Source organism: Megascapheus bottae, chromosome 6 (assembly GCF_031878675.1).
Source record: "Megascapheus bottae isolate mThoBot1 chromosome 6, mThoBot2.hap1, whole genome shotgun sequence".
Classification (NCBI taxonomy): domain Eukaryota; kingdom Metazoa; phylum Chordata; class Mammalia; order Rodentia; family Geomyidae; genus Megascapheus; species Megascapheus bottae.
In genome coordinates, this window is record NC_143514.1 from 659165 (window position 1) to 686761 (window position 27597).

Below are 27597 nucleotides of genomic sequence, written 5' to 3' on the forward strand. Positions count from 1 at the left end.
TGAGTTAACCTCTTACTTTGCTCAGTCTGTAAAACAAGGGTGGTAATAATAAGGTTGCTGTGGGCATTTCTATTGTTAGAGGTGCTATGCTACATAGGACAGGGTTCATAATTACAGAAAATGACAAGCATTGAATATTTCTCACTTCAAAACGTATAGAAGAATGTGGACATGTAGAATAGAGAAGTACAATTTCAGCATATACTTGCGGATATTATGTACATATGTAAGCCTGGCATGTTGTTAGAAATGAAGAAGGTTGTTTGACTAAGTATAACTTAGTGTTCCTGCTGTTCTGTTTTATCCAATGGCAGAAAACAGAGAGAGGCATTCCGAGTCATCAGACTGGATGAAGACTGTTCCAAGTTATAACCAAACAAACAGCTCCATGGACTTCAGAAATTACATGGTTAGAGATGAAAATCTGGAACCACTGCCCCAAAACTGGGAAATGGCCTACACAGACACAGGAATGATCTACTTCATTGAGTAAGCCAACACCTGCCTCTCTTCTGATGTGCCCTGCCACTATGGGCATTGTAAATGTGTGCCTATTTGACAAAGCACTTATTTCTTTTCCTTTCTTTAAAATGATTTTTCATACATATAGTAGTTGATCCTTAATCTGATTAGCACCCTAGATAGCATTTTATTATTGTTAGACTTAGATGAACAGTACAGTGTATTTTGCCTCTGGTTTTGCAAAAGAAGGAAGATTGACAGCAGATTTATAACTAAAGTTGAAAGATAAAAGTAAACAGGATTTCTTCCCCCAGCTTTCAGATAGAGCATTCAGGAGCATTTCAGGAATTACCATCCAGGAAATGGGGCATATTATTATCCCAGTTAAGTGTTTTTGTTTGTTTGTTTCTGTCCTGGGGCTTGAACTCTGGGCCTGGGGCGCTGTCCCTGCACTCCTCAGCTCAAGGATGGCACTCTACTACATTAAGCCATTGGTGGTTAATTGGAGATAAGAGTCTCATGGACTTTTGTTCCCAGGCTGGTTTTGATCTTCAGATCTCAGCCTCCTGATTTGGTAGGCTTGTGGGCATGAGCCACTGGCACCTGGCTTGAACTAAGTATTTAATTCCTAGAATTTAGATTTGATGTATTCAGACAATACGGTTAACTAACACAGGAAGAAATACCATTGACCCTCAGAATAATTGGCATAATATAAATGCACAGAAAATGCTATTTTTACTGAAGAGCACTAACAACGTAATATTCATAAATATACTGCATACAACATAATTATATCAGCCTAAAATTGAATGCCGTTGTATCAGAGAATAATAATATACAAATCGTTATTTCCTTTTCTTTTTTCTGTCAGTTGTAGGGCTTGAGTTCAAAACCTAGGCACTGTTCCTGGGCCTACTTGTGCTCAGGGCTTGTACTGTACTACTTGAGTCACAGCACCATTTCCAGTTTTGAGTGGTTAATTGGAGATAAGAGTCTCCCTGGAACTTCTCTGTCCCAGCCAGCTTCAAACTGCGATCCTCAGATCTCAGCCTCCTATAAGCTAGGCTTACAGTCATGAGCACTGGTGCCTGGCAAATTTCATGCAGCTGTAATGCTCATCTTTAAAGTAATTTGATCCCAAGTAGATATTAATTTGGTGAACTTACAGAATATAACAAATAATAGTGAAAAATGTGGAGGGTTGGGAAGGACATTCAAAGAACATCTATCTGCTTAGAAGTTAATTTAGCCAAGCACCAGTGGCTCACACCTGTAACCTTAGCTACTAAGGAGGCCGAGATCTGATGATTGCGGATCAAATCCAGCCCAGGCATGAAAGCCCAAAAGACTCTTACCACCAGATAACCACCAGAAAACCATAAATGGCACTGTGGCTCAAGTGGTAGAGCGCTAGCATTGAGCTAAAGAGCTCAGGGACAACACCCAGGTCCCAGAGTTCAAACCCCACGACTAACCAAAAAAAAAAAGTTAATTTAAGAGAGAAGTCTGAATCTGTTCCTCCAGTAGTCATCAGCCCTTATCTTTCTTACAGGATATCTTCCTTTGTCTAGTAGATTCTAGTGTTCAGAAATGGCAGTTTTGAGTGCATGGTATTCTTTTTTACCATATGAAGTAGTACATTCTCATGTCTGTGTATATCTACATAAATATTAATGATCTGGATCACATAGGCACAACTGGATGTGCTTTTCTGTGCTTAAGGGTTTTCAAGGACAATTCATAAGTAAATTTGAAATAAGATCTGAAAATAGGTGTGGAATCACTAGATGTGGTTAACGTATCTATAGAAAGACTATGAAACATTAAATCTGATATTCTACCTTGCAAACAAAGGTAACAAATTATTGAGATTTGTTTTTAAGAAGTCTTATTTTTTAGTGCACCAAAGACCTGAGACTAACAAAATCCTAGAAGAAAATAGAGAAAGCTTTGTGACATTGATATGGCAAGGACATCTGGATATGACACTAAAAAGTACAGGCAACTAAAGCAAAAGCAGACAAATGGAACTACAGAAACTTCAAAACTTTCTGCATGGAAAAGGAAGCAACCAGCAGAGTAAACAGGCAATCTACAGATAGGAGAAAATATTTGTAAACTATGTACTTCATGAAGGGTTAACATTGAATATTTATCACTAGATAAAGTTGTTGTGTGGGGCTAGGAGCATGCCCTAGTGGTAGAGTGCTTGCCTTGATTCCTCAGTTTGACATACCCAGAAAAAGCCAGAAGAGGTGCTATAGCTCAAGTGGTAGCCTTGAGGAAAGCCCAGGGACAGTGCTCAAGCCGAGTCCAAGCCCCACGACTGGCCAAAAAAAAAAAAAAAAGTTGTTTTGTTTGCTATAGGTCATGTGATTGGTCTGTGTTACACTAACATGGTAGATCTGGGTTGACTGTTGCAGTTGAAACATGCAGCTGCAACAAAAGGTATATTGGTGCCTGTAAGAACAGGCACTCCTTTTCCTTGGGGAATACTGGGTAAAATTCTAGTGCATTCCTACATCTGCTCTTTTGGAAATAAAAATTTTGAGTTTGGTATAGCAAGATAATACATGGGGTTGTTTATTTTAGTTCTGATTTCTTTTCCTCCTTTTTTTTGGCCAGTCCTGGGCTTGAGCTCAGGGCCTGAGCACTGTCCTTGGGCTTTCTCATGGCTAGAGCCCTACCACTTGAGCTGCAGTACCATTTCCAGTTTTTTTCTATGTATATGATACAAACCTAGGTCTTCGTGCATGCTAGACAAGCATTGTACCACTAGGCCAAACTCCCAGCCCAGTTCTGATTTCTTAAGACGGAATGAACTGGTGTATGTGTTAGGGAGATTTCCCATCTGACAGAGGAAATTGCACAGATTTTCTAAAAACAGTCTTAGTTTTTCATATGGAGATTGACCATTATTGAGCATGCAATAAAATGTGCCTCTTCTATGGTCTACCACCTAGTGTCATTCCTAGCAGTGGCTCTGTAAGTATTTATCTCATGGCTTGGAGAAGGTATAATGGATGACTTGTTCCTTAAACCATTGGCTCCATTTTCTAAGTGGACAAGGTAGAGACTAGCAAGTTAGGACATATTAAAGATGTAAATGGTAACTTAAATTGTTTTTCTCTTAGTATTTAAAAAATAAACATACAGTTTCTGCTTCCCTGTATATTTTCTTTCATAACCTTTTCTTTTCTAATAAAGCCCATATTTCAAAGACTTTTCTGTATGTCTACTCACGCACAGTGTAATAGACTTGTTCTACATCTATTGTGTGGTGACCTGTGTGGACACTGACTTACTCTCACCATGAGACAGGACACATACTGCTATCTAAAAGTGTTTGGGTGATGGTGGGATCTTTCTGTTCCACCATTTTCTATGTGGCTGTACGGATGATAATGTAGAATGGAATTGAACCATGTCTGTGGTTTTTACTTGCATGCTACAGAACATCCACGTTACAAGTCTTATTTAACTTTTAATCTGTTTTATCTTAAATAGTCTCAGAAGGCAGTTTTGTTTTTGTGGAGGTTTTTGCCGGTCATGGGCCTTGAACTCTTGGCCTGGACTCTGTCTCTAAGGTCCTTTTGCTCAAGTTTAGTACTCTATCACTTGAGCTATAGGAACATGTCTGGATTTCCCTGTGATTAATTGGACGAGTTTCATAGACTTCTCTGCCCAGGCTGGCAACAAACCATGATCCTCAGATACCACCCTCCTGAGTAACTAGGATTACAGGCATGAGCCACCACTGCCAGGCATAAGGCAGAAGTTTTGTCTGGCAATTTGTGTCTATAGTCCCAGCCTTCAACGTAATAACTACATATCATAGATTTTCAAGACATAATGGAGCTTTTTTGAAGGGCAGGTAGAAAAAAGTCAGCCAGTGTGCAAGTAAGATTTCCAATGCAACTTTGCCACTTAGTAATGTACAGTGTGAGGCTGTGTATGCTCTGCAAAATCTTTGACCACTTAAATTATTCCTTTGCATGTCTTCATTTTTAACATCTTCATTTCCAAATCTATGCCTTTAACATCAACTTTCCTCTTTGGAACTTTTGAGAACAGAGGGTTATTGAATTTGGGGCCTATGAAAATAAACATTTTGACATCAATTTTAATCTGCTTTTGAGAAACTTTTCTTCCTCTTTATTCTCCAATTTTGACTGATATCTTTATTCTACAGCCACAACACCAAAACAACCACCTGGTTGGATCCTCGTCTCTGTAAGAAAGCCAAAGCTCCTGAAGACTGTGAAGATGGAGGTAGAGATTCAGAATCTTTTATACCATTCTTATCCTCTTTATTCTTTCTTGCTCTGCATACTTGGATAATACATTTCCCCAAACCATAAGCAAATTGTAATGTGCTGAAGCATGAGTTGTGGGTGGACATCTTGACCAACTGACTGTGAGAATTATGTCAGTGAGTATTACTTTGTGAGAATCTTTATCTCCTGAGAGAATTATAGTTCTTTTTCTTTAAGAAATTTAACAGGCCAGAAGTGTAGTCTAGTGGTAGAGTGCTTGCCTAGCATGCACGAAGCCCTAGATTTGATTCTTCGGTACCACATACTCAGAAAAGGCCAGAAGAGGTGCTGTGGCTCAAGTGGTAGAGTGCTAACCTTGAGAAAGTCCAAGGATAGAGCTCAGACACTGAGTTCAAGCCCCAGGACTGGTGAAGAAGAGGAGGAGGAGGAGGAGGAGGAGGAGGAGGAGGAGGAGGAGGAGGAGGAGGAGGAGGAGGAGGAAGAAATTTAGAAGAAATTTAACAAAGATATATTTTCCCCTTTAAACATACAAATTTAAAATTCTTAAAATCCAATAAAGTTAGGAACATTCTCAACTACAAGGTAGCATATTTGTTGAGTCTTCAAAATTGATTAAATTTAATATATAATAGATATGCTAGAATGTATTTCTTAGCTAAACCAATAGAAACTCAATGAAAGTCTATACTATACTACACACATGCAATTTTACTCTAAGAATCATCATATAACAAGTTCATCTGTGTTATGTTATAGGTTTATATGGTAGCATATAGTATTGTAAATAAGCATAGAATTTTTCCCATCCAAAATGGTTTGATACCTCTTTATCTTCATACCCTAATTATAGGGTATAATTAAATAAAATTTCCAAGTATTTGTTTAAGATGGTTATATTCTTAAGAGTTCTTCTAGGAACAACAATTGAAAAAAAGGAATAATTAAAGCAAGACACCAGTGGCTCATGCCTGTAATCCTAGCTACTTTGGAGGCTGAGATCTGAAGATTGTGGGTCAGGTCAGCCTGGGCAAGAAAGTCTTTGAGATTTTTTCTTTGCCAACCTGGGGCTTGAACTCAGGGCCTGGCACTGTCCCTGTGCTTCTTTTGCTCAAGGTTAGCACTCTACCACTTGAGCCACAGCACCACTTACAGCTTTTTCTGTATATGTGGTACTGAGGAATCAAACCCAAGGCTTCATGCATGCTAGTTAAGCACTCTACCATAGGCCATGCTTCCAGCCCCTGAGATACTGTCTTAAGAGAAATGAAAAGATGGTATCTCCCAAGAGACTTCACAAGCAAAGAATGACAATGGCAACCTTAACTATAATAGCACAAGCCTTACCCACATCCAAATATCCATGAACAGAATGGATAAGCAATTTGTGCAATGAAATACTGATCAATGAAAAAGGGGAAAAACATGTTTAGAATATTGAGGAATCTAAGAAACATTGAATGCAAAAAGCCAAATATAAAAGCATAAGAAGAGCCAGGTGCTGATGGCTCGCACCTGTAATCCTTGCTACTCAGGAGACTGAGGTCTGAGGATTGTGATTCAGTCTCCAGTTAGCCACCAGAAAACTGGAAGTGGTGCTGTGGCTCAAGTGGGCGAGTAGTAGCTTGAGCTGAAATGCCCAGGGACTGTTCCCAGGCCCAAGTTCAAGTCCCACGATTGACCAAAAAATATATATATATGAAGTTGGTGATGCATTTTGCAAAGTCTGATCTCATCTGTAGTGATAGAAATTAGAAAATGAAGGGAAAATTAAAGTGATTCTCTGCATGATGGATTTTTCTTCCTCTTCTTTGTGGTGGTAGTTACACAGGCATATATAATTGCCCAGACCCATTTTATGTAACTGAATGAGCAGTTAAATTGATTTTTTTCCTTCCTTGAAAGAGCACTTACAAGCATTTTATTGTACATAAACAATGCCTTAAGAAATCATTTTTTAAATTATTTTTATACTATATCTCCTTTGTAAGACTCAAAAGGCAAGTTCTTTGTAATCTTGACGAGGATATACAAATGCTTAGAGTTTGGCTTTCTAAGTTGTACATAGTCTTGAAGAATACATATATTTTGCTGTTCTCTGTTTCTTTTCTTACTTACCATTTGTTCAATTTTCTGCCTTTTTCTGTTTTATGGAAGATGATTTTATAATTTTTTTTGCCAGTCCTGGGGCTTGAACTCAGGCCTGAGCACTGTCCTTGGGCTTTCTCAAGGCTAGAACTCTACCACTTGAGCCACAGCAGCACCACTTCCAGCTGCTTGCTTGCTTGCTTTTCTTTCTTCCTTTCTTTCTTTCTCTTTCTTTCTTTCTTTCTTTCTTGCTTGCTTGCTTGCTTGCTTGCTTGCTTTTCTCTATGTATGTTGTACTGAGGAATCCAACCCATGTCTTCATGCATGCTAGGCAAGCACTCTACCACCAGGCCAAACTCCCAGCCTATTCTCATAATTTTTTTGTTTTTGTTTTTTGCCAGTCCTGGGCTTGGGCTCAAGGTCTGACCACTGTCCTTGAACTTTCTCAAGGCTAGAGCTCTACCCCTTGAGCCACAGCATCACTTCTGGCTTTTTTTCTATGTATGTGGTGCTGAGGAATCGAACCCGGGTCTTCATGCATGCTAGGCAAGCACTCTACCTCTAGGTCAGACTCCCGGCCCCTGTTCTCATAGTTTTAACCACCACTTTGCTATAGCTATCTTATCAAATATCTCTAGTATTTCCCTCTGTTCTGAGCTATATTTATGCATTTTCTCTCACTTTTGAAGCTATTTTAATGCTCTTACTAATGATTTAAATAAATTCAAACTAACTATAACATCTTTCTCCTGGTAGTAACTCTGTCCCTTTCTGTTACATATAACCATTCTCATAATCTATGGGACAGAATCCTGTGACCATGTTTGTTTTTTCTTCTCTTCTTCCTCCATCCTCTATAGAATTTTCAACAAAAAAAATGCTCATTTCATTATACATAGATGTAGATGTTGATATAGATATATGCCCATTGCTGAGTTAATACTGTTAACATTTTGCCACATTCCCTTTTTGTTTTGTAGTGCTGGGAATCAAACCTAGGACCTCACACATGCTAAGAAAGTATTCTACTGTTGAGCTGTGTCCTTTTCACCTAGTATCTATCCATCTATCCTCTCTGTAGTCATGTTTTTTCTTTCATATTCTGTCTTCTCTGTTCTCCTAATCACTACACCCTTTGATGTTCTTGGTTTTGGTCCTCCAGTTGCTTCTGTCCTCTAATACACCCCTCCTGCCAACATTGTCCAAAATAATGATACTCAAATGTATCTATTGTTACACCAGAAGAAAATGTTAGAACTTATTTTTCATGATTGAAAAAAAGGATACAAACTAATCACTACACCCTTTGATGTTCTTGGTTTTGGTCCTCCAGTTGCTTCTGTCCTCTAATACACCCCTCCTGCCAACATTGTCCAAAATAATGATACTCAAATGTATCTATTGTTACACCAGAAGAAAATGTTAGAACTTATTTTTCATGATTGAAAAAAAGGATACAAACTAAACCTGTTTTCAGGTTGGTATTAGCATTCTTACTCATACTGCCTGTCAAGTATCACCTGCACTGTTCAGTGTGTCCTGAGGAGAAATTAGTCTAACACCCTTACTTTTCATCCAGGGTATTAGGAAATTTTTCAGTGTACTTGTGCCAGTTGTCAGATGATGATACATAGTCTTCAAAACAGCCAGCACAAGGTAGAAATGTTACTTTAAAAGATTTCTACCAACACACTACAAAGAAAGGTAACAAAGTAGAAAAACAAGTAGAAAGTAGAAAACAAGTAGAAAAACTGAAACTAGTAGTGAAAACCAAGTGAGCTGACAATCTTCAGATACCGCATATAAAGGACTTGTAATGACACTGAATGCATGAGAATGATTCAATCATCTTTTCAGATATATGGTTTTGCACATGATGTATTCTGTACATATTAGTAGGGTAGCTTGTATATTTGTACATCTTTGTAGCTACATGATCTCATTTTTTACTGAGAAAGCTATATAAGAAAAACACTATGGAGAAATTACCCTAAACCACTAAATTACGTTTTCTAAAGTATAACTGCCTCTTCTTTGTTCCCTATTGCTTGAAGAATAACACCCAGATTCCTTGGTACATTATTAAAGGTTTTTGTTTCTGCTTTTGTTTTAGAATTGAACCATGTTTTGTATTTATTTTCAAAGTATTTCATATCATTAATATGGCATATTTTTGTCTTTGCATTCATTCTGTGCCCATTTTTCTGACAGAAATCAAGCTTGTTTCCCATGCCCACTTGGTCCATGCCTGTTCATTTTTAAAGCGCTTCTCTGAACTGTAATTCCAGTGTGGCCTCCCCTGACATGCTTTTTGAGGTCCAGATTCTGTGCTCATTACAACCTGACTTCTCCATAGTATGTTACAACTAGATACCATACTTTATAAGAACAGGACTTGGGCTGTTCATTTGGGTGCCCATCAGCAGAGACAGAAGGGACAGAAGGAGAGAAAAGATTAAAGGACTGAAGTAGGAAGGGAAACTGGGGAGGAGAGGGAAGGTGGGAAAAAGTGGTCTTCCAGGGATGATGACTTTCTCAGGACTAGATTTTAATTCTGTAAGGCTTGGGGCAATTACTTTCACTTACTAGTTTGAAGTTGAGAGAGAAATAAGGCACAGGGGACTAGCAAATGAGGTCAGTGTCAGCTGGGCTTTCTTACATTGTATCCCTACAAGAAGCAATGAAGCACTGGGCCTCTATTTAACTGCCATCCTCTTGCATGAGGCATTGTGGTGGAGACCACAACGCTTCTCCACAGGCAGGCTGGCATCTGACAGTGTCCTGAGGTAGCAAGCCAAGCATGTTGAGGTCTCCAGTAAAGCTCATTAATCAGATAAAATACTGTTATTTTTCTGGAGAAAATGAGGGGCTCAGAGATGCTGAGAATGTTTTCCATTCTCCTGTATGGAATTTGAGGAATCCAAATGAGTATGTTCCTGACTGCTTTTTTTCTGTCTTTGTTGGCTTAGGCCTAACACAGCTTGTTCCTTTTGTCTCACTGCAGTTCTTTGTAGACCTTTTATCATCAAAGTGGGTGATTCATGATATGGTTCTCCTGCTTACGTCTTTAAGGAAAATACATTCACAGCTCTAGTAATATTTAAACTTCTTTTTTTAAATATTTTTTATTGTAATTAATAAAAGGGTTACATGATATTTGCCAGATAGAGGGCGCATTAATTCACATACATTGATACCCTTTCACATGTCTTGGTAATATTCAAACTTCTTTAAGGACTAGTCTCTCATCTCCAGAACTAAGTATACCTTCCAACATTACATGTTCTTTTTTTTTTTTTTTTTTGCTAGTCCTAGGCTTGAGCTCAGGGCCTGAGCACTGTCCTTGGACTTTCTCAAGGCTAGAGTTCTACCACTTGAGCCTCAGCACTACTTCTGGCTTTTTGCTATGTATGTGGTACCAAAGAATCAAACCCGGGTCTTCGTGCATGCTAGGCAAGCACTCTACCATTAGACCAAACTCCCGGCCCCGCTACATGTTTTTAATCTGGTGAAGAACTCATAATTGAAACTGAGAGCCCTTTAGCCAGCCTTTCCCACTTTCTCTGGGCACTTTGGCTCCCTCAGTAGAGATGAATAGCCCACAGTAGACTATTTCCAGAATAGACTGTCTGGCTCTAGTAATTTCTCTGTAGGGCTTTGCATAGGAGTTGATGCTGAAAAGAGTAATAGTTATAAGTTAAACATAGGATTTTATAGTTCAAGTTTATTATTCTTACACTGGACATCTAAGATCTTCAAGGAAAACCCTATGTGTTTCTAAAACTTTCCCTTTCTTTCCCTGTTGTCTGAATTTAGAGGCCAATGGTGTCTGCATGCTGTATATGATGATTTACTTGCTGTACATATTTATCTTCCATTCAAATAAAATAATTAGTGTTTGGGTTTAACTAGTTATCTTAAAAAATACAACATCAGGAATCCCATTCTACTTTCAACCCACCCCATTCTTCTAATGAAGAAAGAAAGATTACGTTTTACTGAAGGCAGCTTATAAATGTAATGAACGTTGAATTCATTTCGAGCTTAGAAAAAGATAAAAGCAAATTACCAGCTGAATAGAGCTGCACCATGAGAAAGCAACTATAATTTGTGCATTTAAATGAGAAAAACCCTATTTGGGGAAGAGAAAATAAGATGGGTAAATTCATGGGTATTAGAACCAGCCAGCTGCTTGATATGCCAAAAATTATTTTGCCTTGTAAAACAACTTTTTGGGGGCTGGGAGTTTGGCCTAGTGGTAGAGTGCTTGCCTAGCATGCACGAAGACCTGGGTTCGATTCCTCGGTACCACATGCATAGCAAAAAGCCAGAAGTGGTGCTGAGGCTCAAGTGGTAGAGTTCTAGCCTTGAGAAAGTCCAAGGACAGTGCACAGGCCCTGAGCCCAAGCCCAGGGCTGGCAATTAAAAAAAAAAAAAAAAACCCAACTTTTTGGAGAAATGCTTCAGGTTAAGAAGTCATGTCTTGGGGCCGGGAGTGTGGCCTAGTGGTAGAGTGCTTGCCTCGCATGCATGAAGCCCTGGGTTGATTCCTCGATACTGCATACACACAGAAAAAAGTCAGAAGTGGTGCTGTGGCTCAAATAGTAGAGCTCCAGCCCTGAGAAAGCCCAAGGACAGTGTCCAGGCCCTGAGTCCAAGCCCCAGGACTGTCAAAAAAAAAAAAAGTCATGTATTGTTAAAGACTTTGCCTCCTATGTTACTCTTCAGTGACTGTGATATTCTTTATTTTGCCTCTACCTTTTCAGTGAAGCTGTTTTCTTCTTTTCTCACCCTCCCCTACCCCCCCTAAGTGCTGGTACTGTAGGATTCTGTTCTTCAACTTTCTCTAATCAAAGTAAGGTAATATCATTGACTGCTAGGTATAATCACAATATCTTCCAAATTTTAGTCTTCCTGTATTTCTCTATTGCCAAAATTTGTTAGATACCTCTACCCCAATCAAGTGTTCTAAGAATGTTCAAATGAAACATATTCTTCTCCTGTCTTCAACAAAGGACATCTTCCCAATTGCTTGAGTCAAAACTGGTTGTCACTGGGGGCAAGGTGGCTCACATCTGTAATCCTAGCTACTCCTGAGGATGAGATCTGAGGATCAAGGTTCAAAACCAGCCTGAGCACACAAGGACCTGAAACTCCTATCTCCAGTTAACCTCTAGAGAAGGAAAATGGGGCTTGGCTCAAGGATAGGGCAGTAGCCTTGAGCTGAAGAGCTCAAGGACAGTGCTCAGACCTAGTTCAAGCCCCATAACCCACCCCCCAAAAAAAAGGTTGTACAGGAGCCGGGAATTTGGCCTAGTGGTAGAGTGCTTACCTAGCAAGCATGAAGCCCTGGGTTCAATTCCTCAGTACCACATACTTAGGAAAAGCTGGAAGAGGTAGTGGCTCAAGTGGCAGAGCTCTAGCCTTGAGCAAAAAGTGTTCAAGGATGCTGGGAGTAATGGCTCATGCTCACCTACTCAGAAGGTTGAGATCTGAGGATCGAGGTTCAAAGCCAGCCTGGGCACTACAAAGCCCTAAGACTTATCTGTAACTAATCACTAGAAAATGGGAAGTGAGGCTGTGGCTCGAGGGTAGGGCCGGAGCCTTGAACTAAAGAGCTCAGGGAACAATGCCCAGGCCCAAATTTCAAGTCCCATGACCTCCCCTCCCCCAAAAAAGAAAGTGTCCAAGGACAGCGCCTAGCCCCTGAGTTCAAGTCCCAGGACTGGCAAAAAAAAAAAGGCTGTGCAGAAGCAGTAACTAAGGATGCAAAGTGGAAGGAAGTGGGTTGTGCTGTTCATGTTCAGTCAGTTTTTGTGGAGAAATCCGCACATTTTTCTGATGTTGAGAAATTCAGCTTCCTTTTGTCCTTTATATTATGTGTTATTGGTTAGTTGCTTAGATTAAATAATATATAGTCCTGCTATGTAAGACATAACCTTTGACTGAGTGCTGGTGGTTTATACCTGTAATCCTAGCTACTTGGGAGGTGGAGATCTGAGGATCACCGTTGAAAACCGGCCCAGACAGAAAGTCAAAATTTCAGAAGGACATATGTGTGTGTATTTGTGTGTATACATATGTGTGCATATATACACATATAATCTTTTCTTGCAGATTACATAGGCAATGTGTAATTAAATAAATCAGTGTTCTTTCAGGTACTTGGCTCCAGTTATTGAAAAGGGAAAACAGGTACTTTTATAGGTTTTAAACAGACCCAGGTTACATACTTGGAATGGCAAATATCGAGGCTGGACTTTCCTTTGAGAAAAGGGTTGTACTGCAATGGCAGAAGTAACTGAACATTCTAACATGCAGTTACTTCTTGTATTAGGTGTCAGGATGTGTCTCATGTCATACCGATCAAGCTACTTTAACAAAATGTATATAGTGATTTTTAACAGCAAACAGCATTTTTGTCTTGTGATTCAGATGAATACTGTCATTTAAGCTATTTATCCTAAGCTTTCTATTTATCTACTGAGGTACACATTCAGATTTAAACTAGATTTGTTTTTGGAAGCCAGCCCTCTCTGGTTCCAAAGTATTAGGATACAAAGGAGACAGATTTACTTACTGACGGATTAATTTTTGTCTTTTTAAAATCTGACACTTCATCAGTGTTCTTTATTTCCAGAGCTTCCTTACGGTTGGGAGAAAATAGAAGACCCTCAATATGGGACCTACTACGTTGAGTAAGTTTGCTACCTCAATCAAAATTCCTCTAAACGTTTTGCTTTCATTTGGATATGGCCTGTGACCCCTCATTTTCCAACTAGGGGGACATGGCAAGAGCAGGGAGCACTTGTTGTCCTGACCTGGAGCTTTCCAGACAGTTGACTTTCAATTTCTAAATATAGAAGCTAAGAAGGTTAAGTGCAGTATGGTTGTGCAAGCCTGTAGTCCAGGTACTTATGAGTTTAAGGCAGGAGGATTACTTGACTAAAAGTATTTCATTGCAATGTCCTTTTCCTCTCCTATCCTCAGAAGGAGGAGAGAAAGGGAGAAGAGAAAAAAACCACCCGTTTTCGGGTGGTTAATTGGAGATAAGAGTCTCATGGACTTTCATGCCTAGGCTAATCTAGATATCAAACACAAAATAGATATTTAATTATGCGTATCTTCTTCCTTTGTTTAATTTTTTAAATAATATGCTTTCTTTTCTTGCTATAAAAATACTCCATAAGGAGGTACAGGAAAATATGTCTGTTACATTTTTATAAGCAATTAAATGAAAAGGAGAGTATTTTCACTTTTTTATTTTGTTTTATTTTGGAGAATAACATTTTATTTTATTGTACTTTGGGGATTTTTTTTTTTTTGCCAGTCCTGGGCTTGAGCTCAGGGCCTGAGCACTGTCCTTGGACTTTCTCAAGGCTAGAGCTCTACCACTTGAGCCTCAGCACCACTTCTGGCTTTTTTCTATGTATGTGGTACCGAGGAATCGAACCCGGGTCTTCGTGCATGCTAGGCAAGCACTCAACCACTAGGCCAAACTCCCTGCCCCTCTTTGGGGATTTTTTTTGTATACCCATACTGGGGCTTGAATTTGGGACCTTGCATTCTTTCTAAGCTTTTTTTTTAATTTTTAATTTTTTTTTCCAGTCTGGGGCTTGAACTTAGGGCCTGAACACTGTCCTTGGACTTTCTCAAAGCTAGAGCTCTACCACTTGAGCCATAGCACCACTTCCCGCTTTTTTTTCTATGTATGTGGTACCAAGGAATCTAACCTGAGTCTTTGTGCATGCTAGGCAAACACTCTACCATGAGGCCAAACTCCCATCCCCTCTCTAGTCTTTTTTGTTCATGGCTGACACTCTATTACCAGTTGAGCCAATGTTCTACCTCTGGGTTTTTGGTGGTTAGTTGCAGATAAAAGTCCCGTGAACTTTCTTGCTTGGACAGGCTTCGAACTATAGTCCTTGGATCTCAGCCTCCTGAATAGCTAGGAGTATAAGTATGAGTCACTAGCACCTAGCTGAAAGTAAGATTTTTTTTTTCATCTACACAGTCTAAGGTAGTGGATATAGTTACTCCCTTTGTTCCATTTTGTTGTTTTGTAGGGAAAAGTTTCAGCAAGGGGATTATTTATTTGTACGCTTGTTGTCTGCTTTGGGCACCCAGTGTGTCATTCTTGCTAGTGATAGTGAAGGGGTCAGGCTTCTTTCTAAAGGGCTTGAGTCCTTATTTTTGTGTGCCTTGTTAGTCTATTTTCTTAAGAGTATGTAAAGTGTGAATAGCTAAGAAAAAATTTTGAAGTAGTAGTACCTGTGGTTTTTATTGTCTCAGTGGAGAAGGCACATGTAGCAGGAGGCAGTAGCACCTTGAGTGTTAGTGAAGTGAGCAGCTACACTGTGTCGAGTGGGACTTGCCAGAATTCTAAGACTTGCACATTTGTGATGGAGTTAGTAAGTGCCCACAGCTGAAGGACAAAGATCTAGTAGCGTGCAGCCATCCCATCGCCCACAGGAATGTTCTGTGGCTGTATGTATGTATTTGTAGTGTTCCTCCTACTTAAGGACAGTCATTGTGAATGCTGGTGGAATTCATGAATTCAGATTTAATGTTTAATTATTGATATTCATTAACGTTACTTCTAGTGACAACTGGCTTGAGGGGATTTCACTGAAAAACATTTATCATTTGGCTGAAATATCTTTTTTTTCCCACCTCAGCAATACTGGTGTTTGAACTCAAGGCCTGGTGATTGTTAAGCAGGAGCTCCACTACTTGAGCTAAAACCTCAATCTCTAATGTCTTTGTACTATGAAAGTGCTAGAATAGGGGCTGGGAGTTTGGCCTAGTGGTCAAGTGCTTGCCTAGCATGCACAAAGACCCAGGCTCAATTCCTCTGTACCACATACATAGAAAAGCCAGAATTGGTGCTGTGGTTAAAATGGTAGAGCACTAACCTTGAGAAAAGCCCAAGGACAGTGCTCAGGCCCTGAGTTCATCCCCAGGACTGGCAAAAAAAAAAAAATCATAGATAGATAGACAGACAGACAGACAGATGATTCCTATGGCTGTGTAAGAGCTCGTCATGGTTTTATTTTCTGGTGACAGTTGTGTCTTAACCAGTTTTCATCTAATGGGTTGCCAGAGTGTGAGTGCTGTGCTCTCCATGTAGAATTAGCGGTTGCAATGGAATGGTGAAGATGCAGGTAACAGCCTACCCTGGCGTCCCCTGACCTTCCAGCCTCCCTCTTGGTTCTAGGCTTGTAAGAGTCAGTTGTAAATGTTCCTGAGCATCAATGCCAGTTGAATTCTTGTAGTACTCTTTAGCTCAATTATTTTAGAATTATGAAGACATTTTAAGTATAAGAGTTTACTTTCTTAGTCATTGTTAATGTAAGCAGCTCAGTAGAAAAATAATACGTTGCAATAATAACATTCTAGAAGAGTACCATACTTCTTTAAAAAAAAAAAAATTGGTGGGCCAGAAGTTTGGCCTAGTGGTAGAGTGCTTGCCTAGCATGCACGAAGACCCGGGTTCAATTCCTCAGTACCACATACATAGCAAAAAGCCAGAAGTGTTGCTGAGGCTCAAGTGGTAGAGTGCTAGCCTTGAGAAAGTCCAAGGACAGTGCTCAAGCCCTGAGCTCAAGCCCAAGAAGTGGGTCTGGGAGTTTGGCCTAGTGGTAGAGTGCTTGCCTAGCATGCACGAAGACCAGGGTTCTATTCCTTGGTACCACATACATAGAAAAAACCAGAAGTGGCCAGGAGTTTGGCCTGGTGGTTAAAGTGCTTGCCTAGCATGCATGAAGACCTGGGTTCGATTCCTCGGTACCACATACATAGAAAAAATGCCGGAAGTGGTGCTGAGGCTCAAGTGGTAGAGCTCTAGCCTTGAGAAAGTCCAAGGACAGTGCTCAGGCCCTGAGCTCAAGCCCAGGACTGGCAAAAAAAAAGCCAGAAGTGGTGCTATGGCTTAAGTAGTAGAGCTCTAAAGCCTTGAAAAAGCCCAAGGACAGTACTCAGGCCCTGAGTTCAAGTTCCATCACTGGCAAAAAAAAAAAAAAAGAATAAGCCAGAAGTGGTGCTGTGGCTCAAGTGGTAGAGTTCTAGCCTTGAGAAAGCCCAAAGACATGGCTCAGACCCTGAGTTCATGCCCCAGAACTGGCAAAAGCAAAAGCCAAAAAAAACCAACTTATAACAGCCTTTTAAAAAAGTCTGCAGTTACCACTTTTAAAGGCATGGTTCAGATAAGAGCACTTGTGTTGCGGTTCTAAACAGGCAGTTGGTGAGTGGCTGAGCACCTTCTGTCAGCTGTTCTGTTCTCTAGCCCCTAAAAATACATACTTCTCTTTCACCTCTGGTGGTAAAAATGTATGATATCTATTTAGAAATAATGTAATATTTTCATCAAAACCTGAAGTCCACATTTCTCTACATTTTACAGTCACCTTAACCAGAAAACCCAGTTTGAAAATCCTGTGGAGGAAGCCAAAAGGAAAAAGCAGTTAGGACAGGCTGAAATTGGGTCTTCAAAAACAGGTAGAACTTTTGGTTTGCTCTTTTTTCCTAAGAACAAAATGTGAAATTTGCGTGCTTACATAATAAAAGTGAGTTTGAGTTTTTAATTGCTGGGCCTTTGAAATTCAACAGAGAATGTCTAATTTTTCCCCTGTAAAGATATGAATAATTTTAATAAAACGTTGGAACAAATCATTGTAAGAATACTGTGAGATTTTCTCATTATTTAAAAAGTATGACTTTGAAGCTTGATTTGTTCTTATGTCTAAAGCCAGGTATAATATTAAATTTCTACTTCATTATGAGCTACTCTTTAGTTAACATTGAAGTCTAATATCTCTTAACTATTCAGGATTCTTCATTAACCAACGTTAATCAGTAACAAGTTATTTGTTTATACCTGTACATGGAATAATAGATATTGGTGACAGCAGAATCACTTAGTAGAACATTTTTTTAAATGCATGAGTTTTTGAATCTAGTCTAGTCATCTGTATTTTGAAAATGCTGTCTCGGAATTATTCATCTCCCTACCTCCACCTTTTTCCCACTGTCAGTGATAACAAGAGATCTGTTAGCCATATTATAGAATCTAATAAAGTCTCCACTTTTGTTGATTAAGAAGAAAATAGTTGGGCCGGGAGTTTGGCCTAGTGGTAGAATGCTTGCCTACCATGCACCACTACCCGGGTTCACTTCCTCGATACCACATACACAGAAAAAGCCAGAAGTGGTGCTGTGGCTCAAGTAGTAGAGCTCTAGTCTTGAGAAAGCCCAAGGATAATGCTAAGGCCCTGAGTTCAAGCCCCAGGACTGGCAAAAAAAGAGGAAGAAGAAGAAGAGGAGGAGGAGGAAGAGGAAGAAAATAGTTCTATCTTGCATCTACTCTTTGTAAACAACTCCCCCCCTTAAGCTTTACATATGTATTATCAAACATTCAAAGTTTAACAAGTAGTTTTGAGCATCTCCTATTTTCCCAGTGCTTTGCTGATCACTGGTTATTCACAGTTGACTAAGATTAAGGAAGGTCTTGCCTTTGAGAATTCATAGCCTTAAAAAAAAGGGTAGGGGGAAGGTCTGAAGTGTGGCCCACTGGTAAAGTGCTCACCAGCATGCGCAAAGCCCTGGGTTCGATTCCTCAGTACAATATATACATACAAAAGCCGGAAGTGGTGTTGTGTCTCAAGCGGTCAAGCACCTGCTTTGAGAAAGCCCAAGGACATTGCTCAGGCCCTGAGTTCAAACCCCAGCACAAGCAAAAAAAAAAAAAAAAAAGTACTAGTGGGGCGCAGTGGCCCACACCTGTCATCCTAGCTACTCAGGAGGCTTAGGTCTGAGGATGATTGTTCAAAGCCAGCCTACAACACTAATGACCAAGAGATTTTGATCTCCAGTTAACCACTAGAAAGCCGGAAGTGGTGCTGTGGCTCAAGGAGTAGGGCTGTAGCCTTGAGTTGAAGACCTCAGGGATAGCACCCAGGCCCAGAGTCCAAGCCCCACCACTGACCCCCCCCCAAAAAAAGTACTGGCTACAACTTGTGATGAGTGTTCCAGTCTAAATAGTGGTCAGTTTTTGTTTTGTTTACAGTGGGTTTTTTAATTTGTTTGTTTTTGGTAGTACTAGGGTTTGAACTCAAGGCTTCATAATAGCTAGGCAGGAACTCTGCTGCTTAAGCTAGACCCTCAGCCCTTTTTGCTCTGGCTATCAATTTATTTTTGTGCTAATACTGGGCCTCACACTAAGACCCCCACACACACTCTTACTCACAGCTGTTACTATAGCACTTGAGCCACACCTCCAGTCCAGCATTTTGTTCATTAATTGGAGATAGATTTCCTGCCAGGCCTAACTGCAAATTACAGATCTCAGCCTTCTGAACTGCCAGGATTACAGGGGTGAGCCCTTGGTACTTGGCTTGCTCTGGTTATATTTTTATATAGGGTTTCACATTTTGCCCAATGGTCTTCCTATTTTCACTTCCCACTATAACTGGGATGACAAATGTATATCACCACATCCAGGTTTCTCTGTTGAGATAAGGCCTTACAGAGTGTTGTACTTAGGCTGGTCAGGAGTCAAGTCATGACAGTTTTAACCTTAGCCTCTAGCTGGTCAACCAGGTATAGGCTACCATTTCTGGACATAGGTTGAGATGGTGTCTCACAAACATTTTTTGCCTGGAGTGGCCTCCTATCTGAGCCTCCTGTGCATCCAATTTTTAATGTTATGTATAAGTAGGAATAATAATACCTTTTCTTGGGGTGGTTACAATAATGTAAATTAATATATATATATGGTGCATATGATGGTATGTGGCATATTGTGATCAATAAATTGTAGCCACCCTTTATCTAATTTACTGGAGATACATTTCAAGATACCCCTCCCCAAGCCCATAGGAAGCCTTCTATATGCTTTGTTTTTCCTGTACATACATATTGGTACAATGTGTTCACTGGACAGAAATTCTTCGTTGGCTTTTTTTCAACATATACATATGACTGTACCTGCAGCACTCCTGTGCTTTGGTGCTGTTATTGAATGAGATAGAGTTCCCTGAATATAGGCATCAGGACACCATGGAGCCCATCTGATAACCCAGACAGCAACTAAGTGAGTGGGGAGTGTATACAGCATAGACCCGCAAAGCCAAAGGGTGGTTCCCACCACCATGGAGTAGAGCCGGATGCACAGGATTTCATCACACTGCTTAGAACATTAGAAACTCAGGAATTATTTACCTGGATTTTTTCCCATTTAATAAGGTGTACTGTGGTTGAGTACAGGTAACCGAAACTACCAGAAGGGAAGCTACTAAAACAGACTTTGGATTAGGGAAAGTAGGTACAGACAAGCTTGTGATGGGAAGAATAAGTAGAAGCTTTCTCAAATGACATGCAACATCCTATAAAATGGAAGGGACTTGCTGGCTAGGAAGAAGCAGAGATAGGAAGATCTAGGTGTGGAGCTAACAGCACAAGACCCTATCTGAAATGTGATAGAACTCAAGGCCCTGGTGCTGGGAGTGTAGCCTAGTGGTAGAGTGCTTGCCTAGCATGCACAAAGCCCTGGGTTCAATTCCTCGGTGCCACATATACAGAAAAAGCTGGAAATGGTGCTGTGGCTCAAGTGGTAGAGCACCAGCCTTGAGAAAGCTCAAGGTCAGTGCCCAGGCTCTGAGTCCAAGCCCCAAAACGCGTGAAAAAAAAAAAAAAAAAAAAAAAAAAAAGGATTCAAGGCCCTGAGTTCAAAGTCTAGTACTGTCACCCCCAGTGAAGTACCAACTGCTTTATGACATTAGATTCTCTCTGAATGTTTTCCTTTATAGTTTCTTTTCCTAGAGTTATATAAACCATCTTGAAAACTGATTTTTAGGGCTGAATTCACTGTAATTACTTTTGTTCTCAAATCTATTCCTTATTTGGCCCAGATGTGGAAAAATCACATTTTACTCGAGACCCATCCCAACTGAAAGGTGTCCTAGTTCGAGCATCACTGAAAAAAAGCGCAATGGGATTTGGCTTTACCATCATTGGAGGAGACAGGCCTGATGAGTTCCTCCAGGTGAAGAATGTGCTGAAAGAAGGGCCTGCAGCTCAGGATGGGAAGATTGCACCAGGTAACTTGTCTGAGTTGCCAGGAATAGTGGTACTGTAACCACCATCATACTAAAGACAGAGAGAGGAGGGGAGAGACAGAGGAAGAGAACAAAGTACACAACAGAAGGGAGAAGTTCCTTCTCATTAGAATAAATGTAACTTGAAAATTGAACGTGTACTGGCTTGAGAGAAGACTCAAGAGCCAGCAGAGAAAGCATACAAAATGTATTAATTTTTTTTAATACTTTGTATAATCTTTAAATTATCATTTGACTATACAAAGCCAATGATTTATTATTACTTTCTTATTATACTGTGTATTTTTGGAACTATCTAACACTTATTATGGGTTTTTGTTTGTTTTTGTTTTTTGAAAAATGGTCCATTGTGATGTTTAGAGTAATGTCAAAATTCTATAGTTTTTCTCCAAGGTTGTTTCTGTACTGATCCAGAGGCTTGAACTCAAGGCCTGGGTACTTACTGTCCCTGAGTTCTTTTTTTCTCAAGACTAGTTCTCTGTCACTTGAGCCACAGCTTTACTTCTAGCTTTTTGCTATAAGTGCTTGTTTTGGAGATAAGAGTCTCTGGGCTTTACTACATGGACTGGCTTTGAACTGTCATCTTTAGATCTCAGCCTCCTGAGTAAGATTGCAGGTGTGGGCCACTGTCACCTACTGGAGTCTTTTTGTTTGTTTTTGTCTTTGTTTTGCTTGAACTAAGAGCCTGGACACTGTACCTAAGTTTCTTCTGCTCAAGGCTGGTGCTCTACCACTTGAACCACAGTGCCACTTATGGTACTGAGGAATTAAACCTGGGGCTTCATGCATGCTAGGCAAGAGTCTACCACTGACATTCCCAGCCATCCCTAGTGGATTTTTGCTTCCTTAGTCCCACTGGCTACTAGTAAGATTGAACTCCTAAGAACTTTATTAATTATTATTATTATTATTATTGCCAGTCCTGGGGCTTGAACTCAGGGCCTGGACACTGTCCTTGAACACTTTTTGCTCAAGGCTAGCTAGTGCTCTGCCTCTTGAACCAAGGTGCCACGTCCGGCCTTTTCTGAGTATGTGGTACTGAAGAATTGAAACCAAAGCTTCAGGCATGCTAGGCAAACATTGTACCACTAGGCTGTGCTCCTGGCCAACTCCTAAGGATTATAGACACAAGGGCTGGGAATCTGGCTTAGTGGTAGAGTGCTTGCCTAGTATGCATGAAGCCCTGGTTCTATATGGCACTGGATTCCTCAGATAGAAAAAAGTCACAAGTGATGATGGGGCTCTCAACTAGTTAAATGCTAGCCTTGAACAAAACCAAACTCAGGGACAGCGCCCAAGCCCTGAATTCAAGTCCCAGGACTGACAATAAGAATTATAGATACAAATGTTAATGACTTTATACAGCTGTATGAACTTGTGCTGTCTTTTATATCTTTTTCCCCAGATTGTTCCTTGGTAATTGTTTGGATTTATTTGTTTGTTTGTTTGTTTGTTTTAGTGTTTTGCCTGTCCTGGGTCTTAAACTCATGGCCTGGACTCTGTCCTTGAGCCTCTCTGTTCTTGAGGAGGAGCTTCAGGATAAGACACTAAATTGAGACATTTTCCCAGAATTTCAGTATTCCATTATTGTTTCTTACATGCTTGCTGGACTTTTTCTTTTCTTTTCTTTTGCCAGTCCTGGGCTTGAACTCAAGGTCTGAACACTGTCCTTGAATTTTCTCAAGGCTAGAGCTCTACCACTTGAGCCTCAGCACCACTTCTGGCTTTTTCTATGTATGTGGTACCAAGGAATTGAACCTGGGTCTTTGTGCATGCTAGGCAAGCACTCTACCATTAGGCCAAATTCCCAGCCCTGGACTATTCAAACTCTATTATTTCACATACTATGTAATACGGACAAATACAAATGTCGGTCATGAAACCAAGTTCATGACAAATACCATGTTGTTTTCATTTAGGAATTAAGATTGCTGATAATGCCTTTCCAATGAAGTAATAGAAACTTACAAAGGAAAACTTAAAAGCCAAGAGCTAATGGCTCACACCTGTAACCCTAACTACTCTGAAGGCTGCAAGGTAAAGGATATTGAAGCCAGCTAGGGCAGAAAAGTCTAAGAGACTCCATCCCCAAAATAACTAGCAAAAGGCATGGCTGGAGACATTGCTCAAGTGATAGAGTGCCAGCCTCACAAGCCATGCATTGTGTGGTGCGGTACTTACCTCTGTGATTCTAGCTACTCTTAGGGGCTAAGATCAGGAGAATCATAGTTCAGAATCAGTCCAGACATGGAGTTCTTAAGGATAACATTTGTTATCCTAGCTAGGTGTGAAACAGGAAGATTGAAGTCCAGGTAAAAAAAAGTGAAAGTATCTGGGCACTGGTAGCTCATACCTATAATCCAGTGACAAAAGGGTGTGGGGTAGAAATCCGGGCGCAGTAGCTCATGCCTGTAATCCTAGTTACTCGGGAGGCTGAGATCTGAGGATCACAGTTCTAAACCAGCTGGGCACTAAAGTCTGTGAGACTCTTTTATCTCCAATTAAACACCAGAAAGCCAGAAGTTGCACTGTAGCTTAAGGGGTAGGGTGAAAGCCTTGAGCTAAAGAGCTCAGGGACAACACCCAAGTCCAGAGTTCAAATGCCATGACCCAAACCCCCCCCCCAAAAAAAAAATAGCTCAGGGCCCTCAGTTACAGCCAGCTCCAGGACCAGTATAAAACAAAAAAACCTAGAACTAGTAGAATGACACCCAATATCTGGCCAAAGCAAAAAAGAATACAAAGGCAAAAAGATTTGAGAGTGTGGCTGAAGTAGTAATAAGATCACAACTTCAAATTATAGCATAAACAAAATGAGAATGAAGGAGATTAATAGGGCTTTTCTTTTTAGTTTTCAATTTTAACCTTTATATTTTGCCTATGAAACACATCTTATGTCTATTATATATGATGTCAAAATTTTATAATATAATTTCAGATTTACCTAAATTTGCTAGCAATACTATACCTCCAGGAAAATTCTGTGAGTTTTCATCAGAGGAAGAGAAAGCAAAATTTCATTTCCAATTAATCTCATTTTATATCTTCTTAGACTATGAAATTTTTATAGACGAATATTTCTAACAGTGTTCATGTTGATTTTTGAGACCTACAAACCAAGGCACCTTTATGTGTCTGTGATCTTTTAAACAATCATTGTAAATATAAGAATCAAATGATTGAGAAAAGAGGGCAAAAGCACCCTGAAGGTGATTTTGAATGGTGGTGATTCTTCAGGCAAAGTGATCATGATTCTGTAAACAAGGCAAAACCACACATAGTTCAGTGTCTTAAATAATATATCCACTGCTTATATTGAATTATTTTTTCTTTTCCCTTCAATGAAAAAAAATCACCTTATTTGTTGACTTAAAGTTCTCACATTGTATTTTCTCAGGTGATGTGATTGTGGACATCAATGGCAACTGTGTCTTGGGGCACACCCATGCAGATGTTGTCCAGATGTTTCAGTTGGTGCCCGTCAATCAGTATGTAAACCTCACTTTGTGTCGTGGTTATCCACTCCCTGATGACAGTGAAGATCCTGTGGTGGACATCATTGCTGCTACCCCGATCATCAATGGACAGTCATTAACAAAAGGAGAAACTGGCATGAATGCCCAGGACTTTAAGCCAGGGGCAGTGGTTCTGGACCAGAATGGAAAATCAGGACATGTGGTGATGAGTGATTGTCTCGATGGTCCATCAGATCCAAGTGAACAGAGAACATCCATGGCATCTTCTGGTGGCTCCCAGCCAGAGCTTGTGACTATCCCTTTGATCAAGGGCCCCAAAGGCTTTGGCTTTGCCATTGCTGACAGCCCTACTGGGCAGAAGGTTAAAATGATATTGGACAGTCAGTGGTGTCAAGGCCTTCAGAAAGGGGATATAATCAAGGAAATTTATCATCAGAATGTACAGAATTTAACACATCTCCAGGTGGTGGAAGTGCTAAAGCAATTCCCAGTAGGTGCAGATGTGCCTCTGCTCATCTTAAGAGGAGGTAAGTAAATGCAACCAAGAGGAGCCAGAGTGTTGAGACATTTGTATCCCTTAGGTACCCTCCACATAGGCAGACACATTCCCCAACACTTCCCCTGGCACATAGTGTGTGTTTTCCTTAAGGTTCTATCTGCTGCTATCTATAGCAGCATTCCTTTCCATGGTGTGTTAGTTATTAGTGGTTGCATTCTATTCCTCTCCCACTGTATCGTTTTTAAAATCTGATTGATGGCTTTAAAATATTGCGCAATATTTTTCAAGTAAAGTGTATCCTCTTAACCTCATTTTCTCTGTTGATAACAATAATAGAAATTGAACCTTTCTCTCAATGGTACTTCACTTGAATTTTATCATGCACCAAGGATCTCAAGGAAGAGCCAGTGCATCTGTACAGGCATGAGACCAAGGGGTAGCATGGTAACTGCTCCACAGAGGCAGCCATCCTGGCTTTTATCTTTAACTCTAGTCTCTGTTCTTAAAGGTTAATCAAATCTCGCAGTGCTCAGGTGAAGAGAGAAATGAAGTGTTTATATTTCAAGATCATCACCGGACACGAACTGTCTCATTGATTATAAAAACAGTTCCAAGGACTACCAACAAAGTTGCATACTAATAGGCTTTCTTAACTCCATAGCATTTTAAAGAATGGAATTTATACTGTCTTTCTTGTATCACTCTGTTTTTCAGTTTTCCTTTTTGAGACAAATGAGCATTTTAACTTCATTGGAGAGTTTTCCCTCATTCTCGTTTCTTTGAATCTTTGAGCTTTTCCTCTGGGTAAATGGTAGAACATGCTCAGAATTAGGTTTAAAAAAAAATTCTTTTTAATGCTGAAGTGTCTCCCGGTCTTCAACAAATGTAACAGAATCCAGGCTTGAGTGTCAGACACTTCTATGTCTATTTCCTACTTCGCTTCTGTGTTGTAGAGGAAAACCTTTGTCTGTTTAAAGATAATCCTATTCATGCCTTAGGACTGTTATAAAACAAAACAAGATCATGTATGTATAACACTGGGCACATGGGAGGAGTTAGATAAGAACTTATAGCCTACTCAAAGCGGTAGCTAGTTTTATCATACACATTATTAATGTTGGTGATCTAAGAATGCTTCCTCTGTTTCTAAATTTTGACTCTTTTTTTTTTTAAAGGTCCTCCTTCACCATCTAAAACTGCCAAGATGGTGAGTATCTCAGTGATCTTCAAACACTGCTGCCCTGTGCCCTGAGAGGTCCACCCTCCCCTGAGAGCAGCTCCCGAGTGGTGGTAATGGCTGAGAGGTCGGGAGGCTTATGCTGCTGGCCATGGATCCAAACTTGAGAGCAGTATGAAGTCCTGGGTGGAGGCTGGGGCACTAGAAGCCCAAACTGCCAATAGTCCTGTCCTCTAGTACAGTGTGGCACACTGTAGACCCTCCATCAAAGTCCTTCTACTCTCTGATTCTGAAGAGCAAGGGCAGAAGTAGCTCAGCATTAGCCCAGGCCAAGTTCAAGCTCCAAGACACAAAAAAGAGAAGTTTTTTTGAGGAGGGAGTCAGTAGCTCACATCTATAATCCTAGCTTCTCAGGAGGCTTGAGATCTGAGAGTGAGGGTTCAAAGCTAGCTCAGGTAGACAAATTTGAGAGAATCTTATCAGCAGCTCAAGTGGTTAAGCACAAAGCCTTGAGTTCAAGCCACAGTACCAGTACAAAATAATATTAATAATAATAATAATCATAAGGCAGAAGGAGGAAGAGGAGAAGGATGGAGAAAGGAGAAAGAAAGAGGAGTCATTTTGCTTGATGATTTGGGGAAAATTATTAAAGTATGAAAATAAGCTAGTCTGCCCTTGTTTTTGTGACTGCCTGCTTGCATGGGGTGTTTTCCCATAATGCATTTCAATTGGCCTGAAGACTCGCATCCCGTTTTCCTAGAGAGAGTTTATCATCTTAAGCATCTTCACTGTAAATTAAATTCAAGTAGGAAGTGGGCCTTATTAGGAATTTTCTGATGGTGTCCCTGTGCCTCCTGTTGTTCTCTGTACAAGTGCTCCTGTTGTGTTCCTGCTTACCTTTATCTCCAAGTCAAGTCATATTTGATAGTGCAAGATTGGCAAGACTGTTCAACGTGAGACTGACAGAAGCCTTTTGCCAGACTTGCTTACAAACATTTTAGTGTCATTTAGTTTACATGCCTGTAGAAGTGAATTCTGAATGTATGACTAGCATTTGGATTCTGAACCCTCTTAAATTTGTTTGCCTGGGCTGGCTTTGAACCTCAGTTCTCAACTTAGACCTGTCATCTGAAACTGTAGCTGAACCCTTAGCTGTGACTTTAGTTGGCAAACACATTTCATATGGTAGTGTTTTTAAAGGATTAACAATCTTACTTTTACAAATACTGAATAATGTCTTTTCTGTATTTTAGAAAACAGATAGCAAAGAAATGTCAGGAAGTTTGGAGGCCATAAATGAACCTATTCCACAGCCCATGCCTTTTCCACCCAGCATTATCCGGTCAGGATCTCCGAAATTAGATCCTTCTGAGGTCTACCTGAAATCTAAGACTCTGTATGAAGACAAACGTAAGTAGTTAATGTAGCATTTCAAGAGCACATGATGAAAAAAAAAGTTTTTTTTTAACTTGTCCATTTCCTGTCTTTCAAAAGCATATTGAGA

At 40.1% G+C, this 27597-nt stretch overlaps 1 protein-coding gene across 2 annotated transcripts in view; it reads left to right on the forward strand.

The window, feature by feature from the left end:
• The window catches only part of Magi3 (membrane associated guanylate kinase, WW and PDZ domain containing 3), a 172940-nt gene that overhangs the window by 117733 nt on the left and 27610 nt on the right, over positions 1-27597 (forward strand). For both annotated transcript variants that reach the window (XM_090334056.1, XM_090334057.1), the window contains exons 5-12: positions 315-489; positions 4658-4737; positions 13468-13525; positions 17230-17324; positions 20735-20923; positions 24339-24944; positions 26092-26123; positions 27347-27503. In XM_090334056.1, coding sequence (XP_090190182.1) covers positions 315-489; positions 4658-4737; positions 13468-13525; positions 17230-17324; positions 20735-20923; positions 24339-24944; positions 26092-26123; positions 27347-27503 — 1392 coding nt within the window. The remainder of the gene's footprint in view (positions 1-314; positions 490-4657; positions 4738-13467; positions 13526-17229; positions 17325-20734; positions 20924-24338; positions 24945-26091; positions 26124-27346; positions 27504-27597) is intronic.